This window comes from Heterodontus francisci, chromosome 28, assembly GCF_036365525.1.
Source record: "Heterodontus francisci isolate sHetFra1 chromosome 28, sHetFra1.hap1, whole genome shotgun sequence".
Classification (NCBI taxonomy): Eukaryota; Metazoa; Chordata; class Chondrichthyes; order Heterodontiformes; family Heterodontidae; genus Heterodontus; species Heterodontus francisci.
This window is the reverse complement of record NC_090398.1, coordinates 23,445,315-23,472,533: the sequence shown is the minus strand read 5'-3', so window position 1 is coordinate 23,472,533 and position 27,219 is coordinate 23,445,315. Positions and strand designations below refer to the sequence as shown.

At 41.7% G+C, this 27,219-nt stretch overlaps 1 protein-coding gene across 8 annotated transcripts in view; it reads left to right on the top strand.

Annotated features, from left to right (window-relative positions):
• The window catches only part of LOC137385136 (NACHT, LRR and PYD domains-containing protein 3-like), a 116,370-nt gene extending 90,925 nt beyond the window's left edge, over positions 1 to 25,445 (top strand). For 7 of the 8 annotated variants that reach the window (XM_068059976.1, XM_068059977.1, XM_068059981.1 and 4 more), the window contains 10 exons: positions 6,332 to 6,503; positions 6,606 to 6,671; positions 9,875 to 11,648; positions 13,127 to 13,213; positions 13,410 to 13,580; positions 13,739 to 13,909; positions 14,223 to 14,393; positions 15,405 to 15,575; positions 22,287 to 22,454; positions 22,624 to 25,445. In XM_068059976.1, coding sequence (XP_067916077.1) covers positions 6,332 to 6,503; positions 6,606 to 6,671; positions 9,875 to 11,648; positions 13,127 to 13,213; positions 13,410 to 13,580; positions 13,739 to 13,909; positions 14,223 to 14,393; positions 15,405 to 15,575; positions 22,287 to 22,454; positions 22,624 to 22,720 — 3,048 coding nt within the window. In that variant the 3' untranslated portion in view covers positions 22,721 to 25,445. The remainder of the gene's footprint in view (positions 1 to 6,331; positions 6,504 to 6,605; positions 6,672 to 9,874; positions 11,649 to 13,126; positions 13,214 to 13,409; positions 13,581 to 13,738; positions 13,910 to 14,222; positions 14,394 to 15,404; positions 15,576 to 22,286; positions 22,455 to 22,623) is intronic. The other variant, XM_068059978.1, reaches the window with a different exon arrangement.
• The last annotated feature ends 1,774 nt before the right edge of the window (positions 25,446 to 27,219 follow it).

Here is a 27,219-nt window from a genome sequence, read left to right as displayed (position 1 = left end):
GGAGGCAACAGACGGGAGTTAAACAGAAGGTCATCAGTTGTCTGACCTGAAAATTACTTGAAGGAAATTAAGGAATTGAGAGATGACAAAAATTATTTGCAGGGAAAAGGAGAGGAACTTGAAGAACAAAACCAAAACTGTTACAATAGTTGAAATGTAATTAACCACAAACAAACTATGGGGATTGTAAACTAGATGCGATGCAGGGTTTCTTTCTGCCCCATACATCACCCGGGGGTCATATCCAACTTTAGTAGAGGCACAATGCAGGGGATAGGAATTGCCGTGGAGTGTCACTCCCTGGGAGAGCACTTTAGAAAATTGCGCGCATGCAGTTTGTAATGTTCTGTCGCTTCCCTCTAGTGGAAGAGAAGTAAATGGAAATGATAATCTGGCATAGTATTTAATGGATGGTCAATCTGCTTCTACCAGCGCAAGTGGAAAATCTAGGCAACGGAGTCTTATCCCAACCTTCAGTTCACTATATCCCAACCTCCTGTTCACTACTCATTACTGTTTATATCCCACTCCCTAGCCTATTGCAAATCTTCTCTTCTGTCTGTATACTCCAACTTTCCTTTTTTATCCACACAACAACAGAATTCTCATTTATAATGTTACGTTCTCTTGCTTCCATGATAGTTAATTAGAGTGAATTATTCTTTCTCACCAGCTCATGTGTGAAGAACAATGTACTGTGTAAGCTGTGTGACCATGCAACAACTGGGAAGTTTACGTATAGGCCACGCACATTGTCGCCCCTTTTAAGATATTGCATATGTGGAACCGCTCAAAAACTTTAAAAACTTGAGCAAACCGCCCACATACTCCCAAAAATATTACAGGGTCTTTCTTTTTCTTTTGGGCCTCCTTATCTCGAGAGACAATGGATACACGCCTGGAGGTGGTCAGTGGTTTGTGAAGCAGCGCCTGGAGTGGCTATAAAGGCCAATTCTGGAGTGACAGGCTCTTCCACAGGTGCTGCAGAGAAATTTGTTTGTTGGGGCTGTTGCACAGTTGGCTCTCCCCTTGCGCCTCTGTCTTTTTTCCTGCCAACTACTAAGTCTCTTCGACTCGCCACAATTTAGCCCTGTCTTTATGGCTGCCCGCCAGCTCTGGCGAATGCTGGCAACTGACTCCCACGACTTGTGATCAATGTCACACGATTTCATGTCGCGTTTGCAGACGTCTTTATAACGGAGACATGGACGGCCGGTGGGTCTGATACCAGTGGCGAGCTCGCTGTACAATGTGTCTTTGGGGATCCTGCCATCTTCCATGCGGCTCACATGGCCAAGCCATCTCAAGCGCCGCTGACTCAGTAGTGTGTATAAGCTGGGGATGTTGGCCGCTTCAAGGACTTCTGTGTTGGAGATATAGTCCTGCCACCTGATGCCAAGTATTCTCCGAAGGCAGCGAAGATGGAATGAATTGAGACGTCGCTCTTGGCTGGCATACGTTGTCCAGGCCTCGCTGCCGTAGAGCAAGGTACTGAGGACACAGGCCTGATACACTCGGACTTTTGTGTTCCGTGTCAGTGCGCCATTTTCCCACACTCTCTTGGCCAGTCTGAACATAGCAGTGGAAGCCTTACCCATGCGCTTGTTGATTTCTGCATCTAGAGACAGGTTACTGGTGATAGTTGAGCCTAGGTAGGTGAACTCTTGAACCACTTCCAGAGCGTGGTCGCCAATATTGATGGATGGAGCATTTCTGACATCCTGCCCCATGATGTTCGTTTTCTTGAGGCTGATGATAAATATTACAGGGTACGTTGAAGAGATGTATCCAACTTTATCCAGAATACTTTGCATTAGCTTAAATATATGCTCTCAGGACAGTGACAACTATCACTATATATGTATTTGATCATATGCTTCATAATCTGAACACTGACAGAAACTCCTTACTTAATCTCTTCACCTCGAATGGAAATAACCCAAAGTTCTCAAACCCCTTTCAAACAGTAACGCCACACCCCTGATAACATCCTAGTGACATGGCAGTTTTTCCATGCATTTTCTCTTACAAATACAGTACAGTACTCAGCAAAACTGATTATGTTTCCTGCCCTTGTGCTCTAGTTGTAGAACATCAGGAAATTTATCTCATTCAGGCTGTAACATTCCGACAGTTTACTTCAATGGATTGTTTTCTTCCCCAGTTTGGTTTTGGAGTGAGTGACTTAGCTGTGCGTTATTGGTAGTTTCATATTTTTACAATGGGCTGCACTATGCAGTAGAAACACTTGCGATGCTAACAGACCTTGTCGTTATTGATGTGTAACTTCCATTGATGACACATGCCCTGATAAATGCGAAATTCAGGAAGTTTCCATCTTGATGTTCTACTTCTGCAAAGGCTGCGTTAGAACGGTATCTTCCTGAGAGACTCACCATTGAAACACTTTGAACAGCAAAGTTGCTTGATATATACCAAATTCGCCAGAAAAAAAGTTAAAGCTTGTTCTGTCGAGCGTAAGTTTTTTTAATGGAGTGATCAGTCTTAAATGCTGCCTCACAACCTCTCTGGCACTGAAAATTAACGTTTACAAATGTAGAGTCTTATTCCTACAGATTTGAATCAGATTGAAGATTTAGGAAGATTTTTTAAATTGTTTTTACTGATTCCTCTGTCCCTTATCTTTCTCTTGATCAAATCTTTCCTTCCTTCTCATTTCACTTCCTGTACCTGATTTGATATTGAATTAAATATTCTAAAAATCACTTCCTGGTTCAGACACATTAGCGATCTTTCAATCTGATTGGTTAAGTTACTTGCCCTGTTCATGCAGGTCCCAGATGCTCTGTAGAGGATGCTGCGTTTCCAGAGTTCACTGCGAAGAACTTCCAGTACAATATCCATAGAACGTCCATGGGCATGTGCAAGTGTACTGAATAACTGTCAATGACCACAACAACCGGTCTATTGTTCTTTGCCTGTTTGTTTAGTTTGAATTTTCTGTCAGTTTTGCATTATGATGACTGACTCCATTGCCGTCCTCTACTCCGACCACAACCTCTGTCTCTTCACCACCTAATTTCATTCCCTTCCCTAACTACTGTCTGAGGCTGTTCCTGACTTCACAACATCTGTGTCCTAATTGCTCTTGAACTGAGATTTTGAACCTATTTTTCCTCTATATCATGTCCTTCTACATCTATAAATTTGCTATCTCCACCCATCAACTGATGAAACCCTCATCCGTGCCTTTGTCATCTTTAGACTAGATCATTTAAATTATGCCCTATCCGAGGCTGGCCTTCTTCCCTCTGCCCACCGTAAAATTCAGCTCATCCAAAACACTGCTGTCTGTAACCTGCTTCCCCTCCGCACCCCACCACCTCCCCCCACCACCTCCCCCCACCACCACTACAGGTCCCATTCAGCTACCACTCATTGCTCATTCAGCTATAGCGGCTCCTGATCCTCAAGTGACTCCAATTAAAAATTCCCTTCTTGCAGTTTAATTCCCTTCATGGTCTTGACCTTCCCTATCTGTGTAACCTGCTCCATCTCTACGATCCTTCAGTACCATTGGAAATCTCTTCCTTCTGACTCTGTGCACCCTGGGCACCTTCCCCTTATCAGCGGCGGACAAGGTTGAATTAGAGTTGGTGAGATGGTCATGCCATTGAACGACAAAGGAAGATGGTTAGACTGTTTCTTATTAGAGTTGGTCAGCGGCTGGTGCTTTCAATGTTATTTCCCACTTGTCAACCCAAGTCTGCCTAAATGTCGTCCAGGTCTTGCTGCACATGGTTGCAGATAGTTGGTCCTCGGACACAACCCAAAGAAACTCTTGCAGCAATGGCTTGAGGCTGAGATAATTGTCCTCCTAAAATAGAGGCTATGTTCCTGTGTACAAGGTACGAGTCCAGCAAGTGGAGAGTTTTCCCCAATTCCCATTGACTTCAGCTTTACTGGGACTCCTCGGTGCCACACTCAGTGGAATGCAGCCATGATGTCAAGAGTTGTCATTCTTACCTCTATAATTCAGCTCCTTTGTCCACATTTGGGCCAAGTGGTCTGGAGCTGAGTGGCAGGTTATTTGTGAGTAAGTGCAGCTTGATAGCACTGTTGAGAACTTCTTACATCAGTTTGTTGATGATTGTGAATAGGCCATTCGGGCAATAATTGAACAAGGTTAGATTTGTTCATCTTTTTCATATACAAAGAATTCATATACTGTGAAATTCTGTACATTATCAGATAGATGCCAGTGTTGTGGCAGTACTGGAACAACTTGTCTAGAACTATGACTAGTTATAGAACACAAGTCTCCAACATAATAGCCAGGATGTTGTCAGGACCCATATTCTTTGCTGTGTCCATTCCACTCAGCTCTTCCTTGATATCATATGGAGTGAATCGAATTGGCTGGAAACTGGGTATGAAAGTCTCCTTTCAACCCCAGATGCATCTTACGAGTGGTATTCAACATAAAGGAGTATTGATCTTTGGCTGAGGCAGGATGGTACGTGGTGATCAGAAACAGATTCCTTACCCGTGTTTTCCCTGAAGTGATGAACTTACATGGGGCCCTGAGTCAATGTTGAAGACTTTCAGGTTCCCTCCTAGCCGACTGTATGCCACTGTGCCTCACCACAGGTCAGTCTGCTCTGCCGATGGGACAGGATGTTAGCAGGCATTCTGGTGAAGGAGTCTGGGTCGGGGGTTAACAAAAATAAGATTTTGTAAATATGAGTATGTTACACTTGCTTTATTAGAGTGTGGTCCACCTGTCCCACATTGGTTCGAGTTCCCAGATGTTCGTGAGGAGCACTTTGCAGACTTGACTGGACTTGGGTATTCCTTCATTCTGCCTGAATTCCATGCAGAGACCAAAGACTAGTGATCATCCCAGTTTTATTCTTCAACATCCTTCATTGTAGAGGCTTGCTAGGCCGTTTCAGAGACGACCACATTGGTAAAGGGCTGGAGCCATGTATTGACCAAACCTAAAGGACATTCGGTTTTACGACTATGTTTTTTTTACCACGACCAGCTCTTTTTTTTATTTCCAAATGTTAGAAATTATAATTTGAATTCAAATTCGCAAACTGTTTTTGAGGAATTTGAACTCGAGTCTCTGAATTACTGGTACAATAATAGTAAGAGCATCCTGCAGTCAATTTTCTACATTAAAACCACCATATTAATGTAAAGTGTTGATGAAAGTCCTGACTGTCACATTTAAGCTCAGTACCTTTTGACTAGGGAGGTGAAAAGAATGAGTCGGGGTGATCACTCCTGATTAGTAATTAGTTTAGTGATCCCTGCTTAGAGCTGCAGCTTGGGTCTGCATTCCTCCAGATAGACTGCTGGCACTTCCTCATCTAGGCTTACTCATGAACATAAGGACATAAGAAAAAGGAACAGGAGTCGGCCATTTGACTCCTCCAGTTTGCTCCACCATTCAATAAGATCTTGGATGATCTGATTGTGGCCTTAACTCCACTTTCCTGCTTGCCCATCATAATTCTTGACTCCCTTGTCAATGACTACATGAGCCTAGTGCTAGATACGTGTTCCCAGTGACTGGGGTTTCAAACTGGCAGTGGGGTGTATAAAATAATGGATGTCACATATTTCAATTACTGAGGCAGAAAGCAATTGGTTTTTCATCCTTATTATTATCAATTCTTCTGATCGATAAATCAACACTGGTTGTATCGATTAGTTGGTGGTGATTTCTCAGACAGTTTTCTGACTGCTTCTCTCACTTCAGAATCATCCCTTCTCTGCCACTTGAGTTCTGATTGTGATTTGCACAAATAAAAAAAAGGTCAAAGCGTGAAAGCAGGAAGTAAGTGTGAGAAACAAGTGGATCATATTGTTAATCAGTATCTAATACAATGTTGGACACTGAAGGACAGAGAAAACTGGTCCCATTGAAACTACTTCAGTCTCAGTGATTCCTCACTCTTCTAAAACAATACTTCTGATTTTTATTGATTTCATCTGTTTCCAAGTAATGAATAAATCTAGATCTGAGATCAATAGATTTTTGCTTGCCACGTATATTAAGGGATATGGAGCCAAGGTGAGGGGATGAGTTTAGGATGAAAATCAGCCATGATCTCATTGAATGGTGGAAGAGGCTTGATGGGCAGAATGGCCTGCTCCTGTTCCCATGTCTCTCTAAGACGCTGACAGAATATTCATCCCAAGTTCAGAATGCATCAGTCCCTACTCCAGTGACTGCTTTCTGTGCTCACAAAAAGCTGGGAAATCCCATCACTGTGTAGATCTTTTCATTCTCGTTCTTTGTGTTTGTCTGTTTATCTTTCACTCCCCTCCTCAATGTAATCATTATTATTCTTTACAGAAGATCATTGAACTCACAGAGACAGGAAACCGGGCGGACAGTTCCATACTTCTCCTAAATCTGGTGATGGCGAAAGGCTCTCGGGCCCGAAGGCTGATGTGGGAATCCTTTGTGAAAATGCGTCACGGAGTACCAAAGTTGGACAAAATATTGAATGAAATACAGGAACTCGGTACGGTAAAATCACACACTGAATTCAACTTCAGATTCAAACACTGCAGAATTTACTATAATATTACACAAATCTGATTTCATGTTAATTGATTTTAAACAGGTTCTAATTTATTTGATCATAAGAACATCACACAAAGTTTATCTGAAGTACCCGTTCATCTGAAAGGTAATTAATGAATTGAAAATTTAAATCCGTTTATAATACTTTTGAAAGTTGAGAGTATTTGACTGTAGCCTTTTGTTTAGAGTTTCAGAATCTGGAAATCAGAAGTTCAGAGGCTTAGATTTATCTTCAGTCCTCGACTATTCAGCTTCAACTTACAATTGATATAGTTGCTGACATCTGCTGTAAATGTACAGATGCTGCATTATTTCACTAGATCCAACTGCTGATTGTTATTACATCTGAATCTTATACATAGAATCCTGATTCACTGTGAAACCACATACGCACATGTCATGTGCCCCCAACTCTCAGGCAAATAATAGCACCTTGAGTTAGATATATTGGCTTATCTTTGCTCCTCTAGCTCTATCCTAGAGACTTATGATAAAGAGGTGGAGAGGTGTGAAAATAAGTAAATAGAATGACATACAGTCTATAGCACAGAAGCAGGCCATTCGGCCCAAATGTTCTCCACATGTGCCTCCTCCCACCCATCTTCCTCTAACTCTATGACCATATTCTTCTATTCCTCTCTGCCTACTAGCTTCCGCTTAAATGCATCCATGCTGTTCACCTGAACTACTCCTTTGGTAGTGAACTCCACATTCTAAAGACTGTCTGGGTAAAGATGTTTCTCTTTAATTACTTACTGGACTTATTGCTGACAATCTTCATTTACAAGTAGCAATTTCCTCTCTGCGTCTACTCTGTCAATTCTCATGCATAATATTAAACACCTCTCTTCGGACAATGTCATCCTTATTTTTCTCTAACGAAAAGAGCTTCATCCTGGTAAATATTATTTGAACCTTATCCTGTGGCTCTGTCATTTTTATTATATTGAGACCAGAACTGTGAACATTGCTCTAAGGTAATGTAATTGCACAGCACAGAATGATCTGTCAGAAATGTTTTAATCTCCTCTCAGATGTGCACACAATAGAACATTAATCCATGTAAGAATATGATAAAAATATTGTTCTGGGTGACAAGGAATTTATTGGCTTGTTTCCCACTGGCAGCAAAACAGTTCAAATGTGCACAAAGAAATTTCTTCCACTTCACGCTAGTCCCTTTTAGATGCAGGAAACATATTTTCTCATTTCCAACACTGCATTATAGAAAACTCAGAACAAAATTAAACAAAAGAATACAATTATTAGTAGGACATTTGGAATGAAATGTGAAGGCTTTCTGCTCTAATGTTATGTTGAGGGAAGTGTGTAGCAGCTTTCTTTTTGATTTGAATAGGTGTTAGGAAAGAACTGTTGTGTCAACACAATTATTTGTTGCATGTTCAAATAATCGAAAACAGGCAATAATAGCAGAATATTTTGGGACAGGAAAAGGCTAATTGTCTCAAATAAATGTGTTCCAGAGCTGAACCCACCTACAACTCCTTTCGATGTATCCACAGAAATATGTTCAGTTGTCCCTAGATTCACTTACACCGTTCATTTATTTTCCTTCGCCTGTAACTAAACCCCCAATCTATTACACTTCAATTGAAAAATATCATCCTGAATTTCCTTCTGTCATCGCTACATAGTTACATTGTATCCGTTGTTAAATAATTGCATCCATTGGGAGTGTCTTTCTTGCATTAATTTTATGAATTCAGTTCAAATACAGATCAAAATTTCTTAATCGGTTACCTCATCCCATAAATAGTACAAATCCAACTCTTGACGCCCTTTCCTATGTCTTCATTGAATGGAGCAGTGATCGTATTAAAGGCAGAAGAGCAAGAATTTTTGAAGTGCGTTCAGGAGGATTTTCTTGATCAGTATGTTTCCTGCCAATGAGGGAGGAGAAATTGAGGGATCTAGTCCTGGGGAATAAAATGGGTCAAGTTCCATTGCGCTCAGCCTCAGCTGGAGTATTGCAGTATCAACTTCTGGGAGCCGCACTTTGGGAAAAATCTGAAGGCATTGGAGAGAGTGCAGAAAAGATTCACGAGAATGGTTCCAAAGATGAGGAAGTTCAGTTATGCAGATAGATTGGAGGAGTTGGGACTGTTTTCCTTGGAGATGAGAAGGCTGAGAGGTGATTTGCGAGAGTTATTCAAAATCATGAGGAGTCTGAGCAGAGTAGATTGGGAAAAACTGTTCCCATTCATGAAAGGCGTGAGAATGAGAGGGCACAGATTTAAAGTGATTGGCAAAAGCGGCACGAGTAAAATGTATTTCGCACAGCAAGTGGTTAAGATCTGGAATGTACTGTCTGAGAGTTTGGTGAAGGCAGACTCAATCGAGGCGTGCAAAAGGGAATTAGACTGTTATCTGAAAAAGGAAGAATGTGCAGGGTTACGGGCAGAAGGTGAGAGAATGACATTAGGTGAATTCCTCATTCAGAAAGCTGGTGTGGATATGATGGGTCAAATGGCCTCCTTATGTGCTGAACAATTCTGTGATTTGTAATGAGGTGCCTATAGAATAGGCCAGACCTGTTAGTATTAACCATAGGGTGGCTATTGTTGTGTATTGGACAGTCCAGACTTGAGTGCATCTGGCCCCATCTGGTATCGGACGCCCTTAGGTCCAGTATTTTGAAGTTTTCAACAACACAGCCCAGCCTGAGGGGAAGGTCCATTCTTTTGCAGTCACTAGCTGCCCAATGTGAAAGTGATTTAAAATGAATGACATCAAAGTCAATGAATTAGAGGCTGGACTGCCCGACCCTCATTATACTACATATATTAGTGATTATACTACAAATATTATGAGTACAGTTATTATTGACAATTACTGCATAAACATAAACAACATAGTAATTCAGTGTGCAAAAAGTGCAATTGCAGTGCTCCGTGCTTGTGTTAATTAATCATATGGACAGGCCTTTAGCTCATAGCCATTTTTGTCTGATCGCATGCACAGGGGTTGGTGGTCTGGGGCAGGGTCTTTGCCTAGTATTCCTGGCCTCCGCCAGTGGTCACCATAATTAACCATCAGAGGGAAATATCGCCTTTGTAAAAATCTCCATATTAGTAAAAATAAGAATCAGGTGAGAATTTGAAGCTTTTCTCTGTCCTTGTTCAATTTCAAGCAAGGTTTCCATTAACTGAGTTTTAACTTCTACATATACCTAGATGAAGCTGTGAAATAAATGCTACGTTTTACTGTATAGTGAAACAGTTTTGAGAAATTGTTTTATTGTCAATACAACTAACACTGAAAACCACTTTCTGTCTGTTCTAATTGAAGATGTTCAACAGAAACACAAGGAAACACTCCGGGTACAAACTGAAACACTGAGAGTGAACACTATCCTAATAAAGGAGAAGGTTAAGATCTTCCAGCTGCTTGATCGATACGCTGAGCTAACGGTCATTTCTACTGTTCGAGATCGGACACTTGTAGAACATGAACTGCTGGCAAGAGGCCGAGACCATGAAGAGTGGAGAGAGAAACATCTCCAAAGAGAGCTAGAGAAAATCCAAACTGATCAATTGTTCCAGAGCAGTTTTTCCTGGACAGCCTTTCTACTCCAGAAATTAAAGAGTTTCTTCTGGCAATCCAGTTCTGGGAGTTCAGCAGTGGTGAGTGGAGTCCCAGGGATTGGAAAAACAACAATGATACAAAAGATTGTTTATGACTGGGCCACTGGGAAAGTATACCCAAACTTTCAATTTGTTTTCAGTTTTAAATTTCGGGATCTGAATACTATTAACTGTAGAATAAACCTGAGGAATCTGATATTGGATCAGTATCCATATTTCAGAAATGTTCTGGGAGAGCTCTGGAAGAATCCAGAAGGATTGCTGTTTATATTTGATGGTTTGGATGAATTCAAGGACACGATCGATTTTGCTGACAATCGGAGAAATACAGAACCTCAGTACATGTGCACAGATCCCGAATGCTGCTGTGAAGTGTCTGACATTGTGTACAGTTTAATACAACACAAGCTGCTCCCAGGATGTTCAGTGTTAGTGACCAGTCGTCCCACTGCATTACATTTATTGGAAAAGGCTGAGATCAGTGTCTGGACTGAAATCCTGGGATTTGTTGGTGATGAACGGAAGGAATATTTCAACAAGTTTTTTGAAGATCAGACGTTGGCAGCAGCTGTTTTCAAACACGTGGAGGAGAACGAGATCCTGTACACCATGTGCTACAACCCCTCCTACTGCTGGATCCTCTGTCTGTCACTGGGTCCCTTCTTTACACAAAGAGACAAGAAACAGCAGCAAGTTCCCAAGACCGTCACCCAGCTATATTCCTACTATATTTACAACATTCTGAAAAACCATAGCCGGGAGATTGAAAACCCCCGTGATGTGTTATTGAAGATTGGTGAGATGGCCTTCACAGGAGTTTCCGAGAAGAAGATTGTGTTTCGAGATGGAGATCTGATCGAGTACAATCTGCAACCTTCCCAGTTCTTGTCTGGATTCCTGATGGAACTGTTGGAGAGAGATGATTCTGCCCAGAGTGTGGTTTACACATTCCCACACCTCACCATCCAAGAGTTTGTAGCTGCACTTACACAATTCCTGACTCCAGATCCTGGCGATGTCCAAAAACTCCTCAGGAAAGCCTACAGCGAGAAGGATGGGAGATTTGAGATATTTCTGCGTTTTGTTGCTGGTCTCTCCTCCCCACAGGCAGCATGGCCCCTGGAGAAGTCTCTAGGTTCATTTCTTCATCAAACAACCTGCCAAGTGATTGACTGGGTGAAGGAGAAGGTTACAGAACATACTGGAAACACAGAGAGTGAAATTGATAAAAGGGACCTCCTGAACACATTGCACTACCTGTTTGAGTCTCAGAATAAAGCCCTAGCAGAGAACACAGTGGGATCTGAGAGAACGCTTCATTTTTGTGGATTAAGACTGACCCCGATTGACTGTGCAGTCCTTTCTCATGGCATTGGACTCTGTGAGACAATAAAACACCTCGATCTACAGAGCTGCAATATTGACTGTCCAGGACTGAAGCGGCTGGAACCTGTTCTGCACAAATGTCGTGAATTGAGGTAATTATTTATTTGTCTCTGTTAGGGAAATAGTAGAAAAAAACACAACTTGAATCATTGCTCTAGGTTGAAGCGATATGGTCCAGTTAAACCAGAGAGAAGCAGATTCAAAAAAAATGTGATAAATAGTAAGATAATTAGTAAGTAATTCCCTTAGGAGTGGAGAATCTAAAATGTATCCGTGTAAGCAATTAGGAATGAATCACAGAATTGTTACGGCACAGAAGGCGGCCGTTCGGCCTGTGCTGGCTCTCCAAATGAGCAATTTACCTCGTGCCACTCCCCTGCCTTCTCCAGTTAGCCTTGCACATTCTCCTGTTTTACATAACAGTCCAATTCCCTCTTGAATGCCATGATTGAACCTGCCTCCACCATATGCTCAGGCAGTGCATTCTAGATCCTAACCCCATGCTGTGTGAAAAAAGCTTTTCCTCATGTCGCCATTGCTTCTTTTGCCAGTTATCTTAAATCTGTGCCCTCTTGTTCTCAGTCTTTCCACCAATGGGGACAATTTTCCCTGCCTATTCTGTCCAGACCACTCATTTTGAAGACCTCTATCCAATCTCCTCTTAATCTTCTCCTCCAAGTTCCAAAACTCAGAGTGTGAGTTGCTGCAACTGATGACACTTCCTTCACTTATGGTTATCCAGGACATGGGTAGTGTCCTGGAGTTCCTGCATAGCTCAGGATGTGCATGCCAGAGGTCAGAACAGCCTTGCCATTCCTTTAACTGTGAGATGATAAATCTTGCTACTACAGATAAGCCTTGAAACTGTGAATAACTAAACACTCTGATTTCGGGTCCGATCAAAGAAAAGGTAAAAAAATGAAAAATACTCACCAACCATTCATTTTCCTGCTTCCCTGTGATGTCACACTTGACTTTTCTTTACAGTGCTGTCTGTCAGCTCTGAACCTACAGACAATCCACCGCTCCTTTAGCAGCTTGCTCTTTTCCAGTCCACTGCTCTGGCTCTGCTCGCTCTTTTTAACTCGGCTGCTCTGACTTTGCTCCCTCACAGGCACGTTCCTTTCTATTCCACCGCTTTGGCTTTGCTCCCTCACAGGCCCGTTCCTTTCTAGTCCACCGCTTTGGCTTTGCTCCTTCACAGGCCCATGCTTTGCTCCAGTCTTTCTCATAAAATCCAGAATTAACAGAGCAGCGGGAATGAGACAAGAGTCTTTAAACTTTAAGTAGCCGCTCACTGAGCTCCAGTGGACTGATTCTGATCATCAGCGAATGGAACCAGCCTGAGAGTCATTTGAAGGCCCCTCACAGACTGCACTTTATTTAAAGAATACACCTACTGACCGTCTCTGAATATAAGGGGACTTGAACAGAGTGAGCTTCATTGTCGCTGACAGGAAAGTCTGCTCACTAATTTCTTGAAGTCTTCTCAATGCATCCAGTACCTTCCGAGGGAGAAAAGCTGTATTCAGGAGTTGATTAATTTATTTCTTGCTCTGTTTGTGTTCAGACTCGGGAATAATGAACTGGGAAATTCGGGAGCAAAACTGCTGTCTGCAGCTCTGAGGACCCCAAATTGTAAAATACAGAAACTGGGGTACGTAATAGATTGTGTTTAAAAGTCTGGATGCCTGAAACTATACATTTTAATGGTAGCAGTATCTGTAACGTTATTAGTAAACACAACAGTATTAGTAGTATAATGATACTGTTAATAATCATTGAGTAGTCGCCCTGAATTGTTTCTCCGTCCCCAACCCCAACCATACTCTCTCTCCCTCTCTCATCTTCAGACTGGAGGAAAACAGTCTCACTGCTTCTTGTGCCGGGGATCTTGCCTTCGCTGTCAGTACAAACCAGTCACTGTTGGAGCTGAACCTGAGTGGTAATAAACTGGGAGATACAGGAGTGATTCTACTGTTTGTGCCTCTGAGGGACCCAAACTGTAAAATACAGAAACTGCAGTAAGTACCAAACTGTGTGAGATTGTGTTTGTAATAACTGGATGTCTGATATTGTACATTATTATTTGTATCAATAATGATGTTGTTATTCAGTATCAGTAATAATTAAATAATAAGCACTGGGATTTATTCAGATTCATATTGTCTCTGATCTCCAGGCTAGGTAATGTTGGTCTCACAGCTTCTTGTATCGAAGATCTCGCGGCTGTTCTCAGTACAAACCTGTCACTGACTGAGCTGAACTTGAGTGAGAATAAACTGGGAGATTTAGGAGTGAAGCAACTATCTGAGGCTATGAGTAATCCAGACTGTAAAATACAGGAACTGAAGTAAGTACCAAATATTGTGAGCTGGTGTTTATAATAACTGGATGTCTAACACTGTATATTATTGTATCATTAATAGTATTACCAATAAACACTGCACGATATTATTTGCATCCATACTAGTGTTAGAATAAACATTGTGCATTTTACTTTCATATGTCATTGCGTTATTAAACACTGTGCAATATTAGCATCAGCACTAGTGTCAATAAATACTGTACATTACTTATTAACACGAATAATACTATCAGTAATAGTATTATTAATCACTAGGATTTATCGCGATTTAAATTATCTCTCTGTTTCTGATCTCCAGGTTGAGTAAAGTCGGTCTCACATCCTCTTGTGTTAAGGATCTGGTTTCGACTCTCAGTGTATACAGGTCACTGACGGTTCTAGACCTGGGTGATAATAAACTGGGTGATTCGGGAATAAAGCAATTGTCTATGGCTTTGAGCAATCCGAACTGTAAAATACAGAAACTGCAGTAAGTAGCAAACTCTGTGAGATTATGTTTATAATAACTGGATGTCTGACACTGCATAATAATATTAGTAAAAGTGCTGGTAATAAACACTTTATTTTATTAGTATGAACAGTATTTAATAATAGTATTATTGATAATGTGGAATGTTCATTAACATCACTATTTGTGTTATTAGTTAACACTTAGAACTGGATTATCATTCCAGGGTCCCACTCCAATGTCAGGCTGAATTCTGGGTTGGGAATACAGAACTGCCAGTGGCAGAAAACTGGAAGTGATTTTTGAGGAAGCAGCCTCCAGGAGCCCTGTACAATTACTGACAGCTGGTGGACTATATAGGCTGTATGGCCAATAGAAGGCCCTTCAACACTGACACATCGGCAGCCCTATCATTAGAGGTGGGAGCTGTTGTTGCAAGTGGGAGAGAGGGAGGGTGCTTCAAGGTGGAGGTGCCCTCTGAAGACTTTTTCTTTTTAAAAAAAAAAGAGGCCACATTGTGCACAGGGCAGCCTGCAGTCACAACTGCGGCCATTTATCAAACACGGCTGTGGGGGTGAGTGGGAGGTAAACTGGTAAATGGAGCTATAACCCCCCTATAAGATCTGTCACTGTTGGGAGGCCCCATTCATTCATCGGCTGGTTTATGGCCTTCACTGTGGCAGGGGCCCACCTGCCACCTGGGAAATTCCAGTCAACGGCAGCAGAGGAGTATTAACAGGCACTTTTAAGAGGCTTAATTGCAAGTGGCAAGCAGTTGTTAACCTCCCCCCACCCCACCTCAACCTGGCCGCATCCAAAATGGCCTGGAGGTGGGACCATGGCGGCAAACTGGCCCGCTGGCCTCATAGAGGAGATTTGCGGACCTGTCCATCTCCAGTCTCGCCTCCATAGCGTTTCAAAATTCAGCCTCAGATGTACACTGGACATCAGTAATGCTGTTAGTAAACATGTTACATCATTATTAGTGCCTGTCTGCATCTGTATATCTGTTCCCATTACTCTGCTCTCCAGGCTGTGTGAAAATGGTCTCTCAGCTTCAAGTACCAAAGATCTGATCTCTGCTCTCAGTACAAACTGGTCACTCATAGAGTTGGACCTGGGTCGTAATAAACTGCGAGATGCAGGAGTGAAACCACTGTCTGAGGCTCTGAATAACCCAAATTGTAAAATACAGAAACTCTGGTAAGTACCAGACTCTGTGAGATTGTGTTTACAATAACTGGATATCTAACACTGTACGTTATTATCAGTCATAATCTTATCAATAAAAACTAAGTGTCAATCGTGGATCACTGATAGCATTCACACTGCTGAATCTGAAGCTATGGGTTCAATTGTCACTCTAGATACTTGAGCGCAAAAATCTCAACTGACACTCCAGTGCAATACTGAGGGAGTGCTGCATTGTCAGATGAGACGTTAAACCAGGGCCCCCTGTGTGCTCTCACAGGTGAATGTAAAAGATCCAATGATGCTGTTTTGAAGAAGAGATGGGGAGATATCCCTGATGTCCTGGTTAACATTTAACCCACAATCAGTGTCACTTTTAAATCAGGATGCAATGATCCCGTTATGGTGAAACGTTTAAAGGCTCCAATAAACATGAAGGGGATTGTTATGTAAGGTACATTGGCTTGAACAGAAGGTGAATCGAGACAAGAGTTAAATTAGGGACACAATCATTTCACCTCCGCTCATATTAAAGGTGTTCAATAATTTTGAAGGGGCTGCTGGACAGTATATTTACTTTGAAGGTGTCAGGACAAATCATTCAGACTGTCACCAGCATCATTAGAACAGGTAACCTGATCATTATCACAGTGCTGTATGAGGGAGTTTGCTGTAAGCGAATTGGCTGCAGCGTTCTATAGTACAGCTGTGACTAAACTTCAAAAATGATACGATTTTACATCATGTTTGAAAGTGAGGTCGTTCAATCTGAATCCAGGGTGTTTAGTTTGAACAAAGGAAATTATGAAGGTTTGAGGGCAAATTGGCTGAACTGGATTGGGAAAATACATTAAAAGGTATGACAGTTCATGGGCAATGGATAGTCTTTAAATAATGATTACAGAGTTTACAGCAACTATGCATTCCTACAAGGCACAAAAACCCCAAAAGGAAAGGCAATCAACCGTGACTAACAAAGGAAGTTAAGGATTGTATAAGATTAAAAGAAAAGGCTTATAAAGTTGCCAGAAATAGTACTAAACCTGTGGATTGGGAGGATTTTAGAATACAGCAAAGGCAGACGAAGAAACTGATAAAGGGAGAATAGAATAATGGGCGGCACAGTGGCGCAGTGGTTAGCACCGCAGCCTCACAGCTCCAGGGACCCGGGTTCGATTCCGGGTACTGCCTGTGTGGAGTTTGCAAGTTCTCCCTGTGTCTGCGTGGGTTTTCTCCGGGTGCTCCGGTTTCCTCCCACAAGCCAAAAGACTTGCAGGTTGATAGGTAAATTGGCCATTATAAATTGTCACTAGTATAGGTAGGTGGTAGGGAAATATAGGGACAGGTGGGGATGTTTGGTAGGAATATGGGATTAGTGTAGGATTAGTATAAATGGGTGGTTGATGGTCGGCACAGACTCGGTGGGCCGAAGGGCCTGTTTCAGTGCTGTATCTCTAATCTAATCTAATCTAATCTTAACTAGCAAAAAACATTAAAACGGGCTGTAAAGGCTTCTACAGGTACATAAAAAGGAAACATTTGGCTAAAACATGGGTCCAGGGAATAGAGAAATGGCAGAGAAGCTAAATGATTACTTTGTGTCTGCCTTCATTAGGAAGATGCAAGAAATCTCCCAGAATAAGAGATCCAAGAGACGAGGGAAAATGAGGAATTGAAGGAAATTAGTATTAGTATTAGTAAGAAGGTTGTGTTAGAGAAATTAATGGGGCTGAAGGATGATACGTCCATAGGACCTGATATTCTACATCTCAGGGTGTTGAAAGAGGTAGCTGTGCAGATAGCAGATGCATTGGTGATTGATGTCCAAAATTCTATAGATTCTGGAATGGTTCCTGCAGATTGGAAGGTAGCAAATGTCACCCCACTGTTTAAGAAGTGAGGGAGAGAGAAAACAGGGAACTATAGACCTGTTAGCCTTACATCAGTCGTTGGGAAAATGCTGCAATCTATTCTAAAGGATATGATAAATGGACACTTGGATAATAATGACCTGATTCGGCATAGTCAACATGGATTTATGAATGGGAAATCATATTTGATGAACCTGTTGGGAGTTTTTTGAAGATGTTATTAACAGAATTGATAAAAGGGAGTCAGTAAACATGGTATACTTGGATTTTCAGAAGGCTTTTGACAAAGTCCCCAAAGGAGGTTGGTTAGCAAAATAAAAGCACATGGGCTGGGAGGTAATATACTGGCATGGATTAAAGATTGGTTACCAGGCAGAAAGCAGAGAGTAAGAATAAATGAGTCTTTCTCGCATTAGCAGGCGATGACTGGTGGGTTACCACAAGGATCAGTAGTTGGGCCCCAGCTGTTCACAATATATTACAATGATTTGGATGTTGGGACCAAATGTAATATTTCCTAGTTTGCGGTTGACACAAAACAAGGTGGGAATGTGTGCTTTGAGGAAGATGAAAAGCGGCTTCAAGGGGATTTGGACATACTTAGTGAGTGGGCAAGAACATGGCATTTGGAATATAATGTGGAAAAATGTGAGGTTTATCCACTTTGGCAGGAGGAATAGATGTGCAGAGTATTTCTTAAATGGTAAGAGATTAGAAAGTGTAGATGTACAAAGCGACCTGGGTATCCTTGTCAATAAGTCACTGAAAGCTAACATGCAGGTACAGCAAGCAATTAAGAAGGCTAATGGTATGTTAGCCTTTATCACAAGAGGATTTGTGCACAGGAGTAGCAAAGTCTTGCTTCAATTGTTTCGAACCGTGGGTAGACCACTCCTGGAGTACTGTGTGCAGTTTCAGTCCCCATACCTTAGGAAGGATATTATTGTCATAGAAGAAGTGCAATGAAAACGACTTTAATTTCGTTGGGATCGAAGTTAGGAGGCATCCAGCCTTGTTCCCAGGATGGCGGGGCAGTCCTCTGAAGAGAGATTGGGGAAACTGGGCCTGTATTCTCTCGAGTTTCAAAGAATGAGAAGTGATCTCTTTGAAACCTACAAAATACTTAAAGGGATAGACAGGGTAGATGTAGGTTAGATGTTTTCCCTGGTTAGGGAATCTAAAACCAGCGGACACAATTTCAAAATAAGGGGAAAGCCACTTAAGACAGAGATGAGGAGGATTTTCTTTACTCAGAGGGTTGTGAATCTTTGGAATTCTCTACTCCAGAGGGCTGTGGAAGCTCAGTCATTGAGTATGTTTAAAGCAGAGATTGACAGATTTCTAAATATCAATGACATAAAGGGATATGGGGATAGTGTGGGGTAAAAAGGCATTGAAGGGCATTGTGGAGAAAATATAAACTATTTCAAGTCCACGGAATTCATGCAAATAAAGACTTAATTTCAGGCACATGGAAGGGTGAAGCCCTCTGGTCACGCTTAGTACTTCTCAGTGATACAGAATTTGCAGTACACACTTACAGGATACAACAGCCATTACTCGTTTGATCATAATACTTCGACACATTCCAGGTCTACAGCTTGATCAATACACTGCATTGTATTGCGCAATCATCTCCTCCCTAAACCTTGAAGCTACTAGTGAAGCTGCCAGTTTTCACAGTTTATTGCATCCTTGTCTCCAATCTTGCCCTGATCTCTTTGATGAGTGAAGCGAGGACAGCATGTTTACACTGTGGTGGCGGTTCGGTACTGAGCAGTACAAATCCCAGAATAATGGTCAAGTTTCCCATCATTCCATCGGTCCCTTACAGTTACATTGTTTCGCATTTTCTCTAAGGTTATTAATACATTCTGATGCTAAATAATTTACAAATGTTGCCCCTTTGGTCCTACTTTGTGATGATCAGCCATGATCATAATGAATGCTGGAGCAGGCTCGATGAGCTCAATGGCCTACTCCTGCGCCAATGTTCCTAAGTACTAAGAGCGTAGGAATATAGAAACATAGGAGCAGGAGTAGGACATTCAGCCCACAGAACCTTCTTTGCCATTCAGTTAAATCATGGCTGATCATTTACCTTAACACCACTTTCCCGCACTCTCCCCATATCACTTGATGTCATTAATATCCAGATATCTAACTATTCCTGTCTTGAACATGCTCAATGATTGAGCTTCCACAGCCCTCTGGGGTAGGGAATTCCAAAGATTCACCACCGTCTCAGTGAAGAAATTTCACCTCATCTCAGTCCTTATTCTGAGACTACATCCCCTGGTTCTAGACTCACCAGCCAGGGAAACCATCCTATCTACATCCACCCTGTCACAGCCTATAAGAATTTTGTAAGTTTCAATGAGATCACCTCTTTGAAACTCTGGAGAATACAGACCCAGTTTCCTCAATATCTCCTCAAAAGACAATCCCTCCATCCCAGGGATTAGTCCCGTGAACGTCCTTTGCACTCCCTCTGTGGAAAATATATCCTTTCTTAGATGAGGGGACCAGAACTGTACACAATACTCCAAGTTCAGTCTCACCAAGGCTATATAGAACTGCAGCAAGACTTTACTCCTATACCCAAAACCCCTTGCGATGAAGGCCAACATACCATTTGCCTTCTTAATTGCTTGCTGCACCTGCATACTAGCTTTTAGTGACTCAGGAACAAGAATCCCTTTGGTCATCAATACTTCCCAACCTCTCACCATTTAAGAAATACTCTGTCTTTCTGTTTTCCTACCAAAATGAGGAACTTCACACTTATTCACATTATATTCTATCTGCTATGTTCTTGTCCATTCACTTAGCCTGTCCAAGTCCCCTTGAAGCCTCTTTGTATCCTTCTCACAACTTGCATTCCCATCTAGTTTTGTGTCATCAGCAAATTTTGAAGTATTACTTTTAGTCCCCACATCCAAATCATTTATATAGATTGTGAACAGCTGTGGCCCAAGCACTCATCCTTGCGGTACCCCACCAGTAACAGCCTGCCCTCCTGAGAATTACATGTTTATTCTTAATCTCTGTTTTCTGTCTGTTAACCAATTCTCAATCCATACCAGCATATTGCCCCCAATCCCATGTGCTGTAATTTTATTTACCAACCTCCTGTGTAAGACCTTATCAGTTGCCTTCTGAGAATCCAAATGCACCACATCCTGGTTCTCCTTTATCTATGCTACAAGTAACATCCTCAAAGAAACCTCCAAGTTTTTCAAAGCAGCTATGAGGAAAGATTGGATAAGCTGGGGTTGTTCTCCTTGGAACAGAGAAGGCTGAGGGGAGATCTGATTGGAATGTACAAAATTGTGAGGGGCCTGGATTGAGTGGAGGTGAAGGGTCTATTCACCTTAGCAGAGAGGTCAGTGACAAGGGGGTATGGATTTAAAGTGATTGGTAAAAAAATTAGAAGGGAGATGAGGAGAAATTCTTTCGCCCAGCGGGTGGTGGGGGGCCTGGAACTCGCTGCCTGAAAGGGTATTTGAGGCAGAGACCCTCAACTCATTCAAAAGGAGTCTGGATATGCATCTCAAGTGCCGTAATGACCAAATGCTGGAACGTGGGATTAGAATAGTTGGATCTTTTTCAGCCAGCACAGACACAATGGGACAAGTGGCCTCTTTCTCTGTCTTAAACTTTCTAAGATTCTATGATTTCCCTTTCATAAATCTATGTTTCTTTTGGGCCTCCTTATCTCGAGAGACAATGGATACGCGCCTGGAGGTGGTCAGTGGTTTGTGAAGCAGCGCCTGGAGTGGCTATAAAGGCCAATTCTGGAGTGACAGGCTCTTCCACAGGTGCTGCAGAGAAATTTGTTTGTTGGGGCTGTTGCCAACTAGAATAGTTGGATCTTTTTCAGCCAGCACAGACACAATGGGACAAGTGGCCTCTTTCTCTGTCTTAAACTTTCTAAGATTCTATGATTTCCCTTTCATAAATCTATGTTGCCTCAGCCCAATCATATCATTATTTTCTAAGTGTCTCATTATCACATCCTTTATTATAGATTCTAACATGTTTCCCACTACTGACTTCAAGCTAACAGATTTGTCGTTCCCCGTTTTAGCTCTCCCTCCTTTCTTAAAGAGTGAGATTGCATTTGCTACTTCCCAACCTGCAGGAACCTTTCCAGAATCTATAACATTTTGAAAGAGAACAACCAATGCATCCATTATCTCTACAGCCACTTCCTTCAACACTCTGGGATGTAGTTCATTTGGTCTAGGGGATTTATCAACCTTCAATCCAGTTAATTTTTCGAGTATTACCTCTTTATTAATACTAATTTCTTTCAGTTCCTCATTTTCACAAGTCCCTTGGTTCCTGAGAATTTCTGGGAGATTTTCCTCCTTGAAGACAGACACAAAGTAATTGTTTAGTTTCTCTGTCATTTCCCTGTTCTCCATTATAAATTCTGTGTCTCCCTGTAATGGACCCACATTTGTACTTGTTAATCTTTTCCTTTTCACATAGCTAAAGCTTTTACAGTCTGCCTTTATGTTCCTCACTAGCTTGCGTTCACATTCTCTCTTCCCTTTCTTTATCAATTTCTTGGTCATCCTTTGCCAGATTCTAAATTGCTCCCAATCCTCGTGATTGCCACTTTTTCTGGCAACCTTATCTGGCTTTGGTCTTTGATCTAATACAATCTTTAACTTCTTTTGCTAGTCACTGTCTGTAAAGTGTTTTGGGATGTCTTGAGGTCATGAAAAGCACGATATAAATGCATGTCTGTCTGCCTATATTTTATCAGTATCACTGATAGTGATATTAATAAAAGCTTGAGATTTATCCTAATTCCTGTTACTTCTCACTCTCTAAACCCCAGGCTGGATGATACCCGTCTCACAGATTCTTGCGCCGAGGACCTTGCCTCGGCTGTCAAAGAAAACCGATCACTGACAGTTTTGAACCTGGATTCAAACTCCTTCACAGACAAATCTGTCCCCGCTCTCCGCCGCCTCATACAGACCTGCAGTAGTCTGGAGCAGATCGAGTGAGTGTTTGTGTTAATGTATAATGCAATAAACAAACTATAAATGTGTTTCAGCCACTTTTATGGGTAATATTTGTAATAATTATTGAAATATTAACTGCAGTTTCCCTGTTTTTTTACACTGTTGTTCAATCTGTTTATTTCCTGTTTAATATTTAATCTGTTTCAGATTGTTGGAGAATAAGTTCACTTCAACTGGAAAAGATCAGCTGAAGTCACTCCATGGTTCAAGATGCGGACTGCACGTGGAGCTGTCGTCATATTAATTTATAAGCATTACTGCTCTCATTATTGTAACATTTTTGGCTGATTTTCTGCCCCTCCTCTTTAAGCATCCATGCTTCAGGTTTAAATCCTATTGACCTTACCTGGTTTCTAGTTTGAGCTGAGAGAGCAACATCCCCCATTGTGACGTTAGAGGCCCAGCAACAGGGTCACGTGACTCAGCCGCCCAGCCCCACAGCGCTGCTTCTGCAGGATATCCGGGACTGAATGTTCCCCAATGGGCCACTGGGGAAATGTACAGACAGGAATGGCCCAGGATGTGCCTGCAGTGGGACACTGACAATTGCATTTTGTGTTCCTGGGTTTGGGGATAACATTACTGGGGATTCTGGCTCAGTATCAGTGCCCGTTGACCCTGCTGGGAAGTGAATATGGGCGTTCAGCATGGGGGTAGGGTCTGTTCAACTGCGATGGATCCTGCTGTCCAATAGGGAACAGTATCTGGAGTGACCCAGGAAGAATATGCTTTTGGGGACGTTCCTGAGGATGCTGCACCCTGGATAGTTCTACAAACCAAGAGGAGAAATGGGGGAAGTGCCAGGTTGGAATCCCGCTGTTCTGTGTGGGCAGTTGCGAGCATTTGTAATGTTTAAGGATCCCAAACTTTCCCTGTTTTTGACACCAACACGAGGATAGTTATTGGTGTTACCGTGGAAATGAAACCCCATGTACTTCCTACAGTCTTAAATTTCAAACCGAATCAGCTCAGAATGCAACCGTCGACCGTGAAATTGTGAAAATACCCATCGGCTCTGCTAACTGTTCTGAGGCAACTGAGGGATTGATGAATGGACTTGTTACTCGGGTCACTTAGCTTTGTATAATGACGTATACTTGGAAATGTTTCCGACTGTGTTAAACTTCACCACTGCCTTGCTGACTCCTGGAATTTGTAATGCTGTTTGTGAGAATTGTTGTGTGATGTAGAATTAAATGTTGCATTATCTTAACAGGCGTCTTACCCGCATAAAAGTTAAAAATAGTTTCAGGGAGTTTTGGCCCAAAGGTCTCTAATCATTGCTATTACCAGATAAAGCTGTGTAGATCAGAAGCAGCCTCCTTGAAGGAAGGTGTCACCAAAAGCCAGGTCGACAAAGCACCGCTATGTAAGGAAAGTGTTAGGGTGAAAACAGGGAATTATAGACCAATTAGCCTAACATCCGTTGTCAAGAAATTGCTGGAGTCTATAATTTAGGATAGTGTGACTGAACATCTTGAAAATCTTCAGCTGAGTAGAGAATGCCACCAAGGATTTGTAAAAGGCAGTTTATGCCTTACGAACTGTATTGAATTTTTTGAAAAGGTGACTAAAGTGGATAGGTCAATGTCTATGTAGGATATTTATATGTACTTCCAGAAGGCATTTGTTAAAGACCATCATAAGAGACTGTTATATAAACTTGAATTTTAAGGAACTGAAGGTATTAATCTGGTTATGAACTGGCTGAGTGGCAGCAAAGTAAGCATAATGGGCAGATACTGTAATTGGCAGAATGTAACTAGTGGTGTCCTGCACAGATTGGTGTTGCGGCCTCAGCTTTTCACCATATTTATGAACAACCTAAATGTTAGGATAGAAAGCCATATGTCCAAATTTGTTGATGAAACAAAGATATTTGGCATTGTAAGTGGTGGCGATGGAAGCATAACAATGAAAAGAGATATTGTTAGATTAAGTGAATGTGTAAAGTCATAGCAAATAGATTTCAATGTAGGCAAATGAGAGGACCTAAGAAGAATAGGGTACTATCTAAATGGTGGAAAGCTAGAAACATTGGTTTGGTGGTCAATAGAGATGTGGGAGTCCAGACAAACAAATCATTAAAATGTCATGAATGGGTGCAGATAATCTTTATATTTAGAGGACTGGTGTACAAGGGGTTAGAACTCGTACTTCATCAATACAAAGTTCTGGTTAGCCTACACCTGGAGTACTGTGAACTGTTCCGGGCAGCAAACCTTAGGATGGATATACTGGTTTTGGAGGGATTGCAACTTGGTTTTACTGAAATGATAGCCTTGTGATGGAATCTGTGGTTGCAAAGCTTGTCATTTTATAGAGACAGACCTTAACTTGAAGGGTAAATGAGATTGAAACAGAACCTAAAAACAGAAACTGAACCAATACACAAACAGAAGTTGAAATGAAACCTTCCGGTTACAACCAGACAAAAGGAGACAGAGTCCTCACAAATCTGGCAGGAGTGGAACACCAGCAAGCAGAAGAAAGTGAAGACTGAATCCAGGAGCTGTTTCTGTTGCTTAAAGTAGCCGACGAACCAGATCAAGCCATACTGTGCACAGCTTGTCACTGAAGGACTTGGATAAAGGGAAGACTGGTAAATCCGTGCCATCAAGACTGTCATGAGCAGAGCTGAGGAGGTTCTGGAGAAGTACGCCTTGTGGTGAAGGCAGTACCCATGGGGTATGGGTTGAGTGGGAACTGCTGTTGGATGAGCAACAGCGACTAAATCCTTGAAGAAAAGAGCTGGAAATCTACCTGAGAAAATTCAGAGTTCCGAAGAACTGCATGACTGTAATTTGGTGCAATATATGCTGAGTGGACTGCTCAGTGAGATCTATCTCTATTCTGATAGTTAAGGTGTAATTTATAATGTATATGTACATATTGTTTGATATCTCTGTGATTCCTATTTAATTTATGTTGATTTTTGGTTTGATAAACTAAGAGTTGTAAAAATGAAATCTTTCCACCAGTTTCGCTTTTCCTATTTGGAGTTGTTCAGTAAAATCGCTTCTTTCATTTTGTTGATTTCCACAGGCATCATAACAACTTGGACTACAAGGGATAAATTGTGAGGAGAGCTTACACAAACTAGGGTTGTATTGCCTGGAAGTTGGATGACAAAGAGATGATTTGATTGGTGTTTAAGATATTAAGGGGAACGGATAGGCTAGATAGAGATCAACTATTTCCAGTGGTTAGGAAGTCTAGGACTAGGTGGCATATTCTAAAAGTTGGAGACAGACCTTTCAGCAATTAAGTTATGAAATGCTTCTGCATGAAAAGGGTGGTAGAAGTTTGGAACTCTTCTTCAAATGGAAATTGAGGCTAGATCAATTGTTAATTTTAGGTGTTAAGGGGTATGGGGCAAAGTCAGGGAGTTAGTTCACCGATACTCTGTGATGTCATTGAATGGTAGAACAGGCTCAAGTAGCTAAATGGCCTACTCCTGTTCCTATTAATTATTTTTTCCCCAATATCTAGGTAGAATCATAGATTTATAGAATAATATTTCACAGAATGAACCATTCAGATCATTGTGTCTTTGCGGCCTCTGAATTCCCTATCACTGAATCGCTGAAAATTGTTCCACTTCGAGCACATATCCAATTCCCTTTTGAAAGTTATTTAAACTGCCTGCACCATACTGTCAGATCGTAACAATACCCTGCATAAAAGAACATTTTTATGTCATCTCTGGTTCCTTTGGCAATCACCTTAAATTTCTGTCCTCTGGTTACCAATCCCTCTGCCACTGGAAACGGTTTCTCCATATTTATCCTATCAAAAACCTTCATGATTTTGAATACATCTGTCAAATCTCCTCTTAGCTTTGGCTGCTCTAAGTCAGTCAATTAATTGCACATCAGGTCGAGTTGATTACCTTTTGTGTCTCAGACCTTGCCATTGCCGGGACTGAGAGAAATCTACCTCAGCTGCCAGTCACAAAGGTAGAGTGGGTGACCAGGACTGGTGAAGAGGAAGAGTGAACAAACATAGCAATGTTCCATACGCTGGGAAAGAAAGTCAGGCATGTACCCTGATGTAGATCGTACACAGCTCACAACGGCTGCTCACTGAAGCCTCAAAGAACGTCCAGGAGTGCTGGAGTATGTTTAAAAGTGCTAGTTACTACCTGACTGCAGGATAATAGAGGGAATGAGATTGTAAAGCACAGACTAATGGAAGAGAAAAGAGCTGCAGGAAAACAAGCAGTAGATTATGGAAGAAGGAGGTTGATTGGAAAATTGCGGAGGCTTATACCAGCGGAAAACAATACACCCAGGAAATTGCCCCAAATTCAGCCCAGTGACCCAGTTATTGAAAGGCCAATCTATCAGTCAATCATTTCCAAGCCTCACACCATCCTGACTTAGAACTAAATCCTTGTTCCTTCACTGTCACTGGGACAAAAATCTGCAACTACCTCCCTAATGGTGGTCTGGGTGTACTTATGGTGCATAGACTGCAACGGTTCACTTCACAAGGGCAATTAGGAATGGGCAATAAATACAGAACTTACCAGCGATGCTCGCATCCAATAAATGAAGAAATAAAAGCATCATTATTTGATTAGATTCTAGTGAAGCAACTTTGTAAATTTTGCGGGCAAGCTAAAGGAAAATCCTAAGGTGTTTTATGAGTATATTAAGGGCAAGAGGATAACCAAGGAAAGAATAGGGCCCATTAGGGACCAAAGTGGCAATCTGTGTGTGAAGCCGGAGGACATGAGTA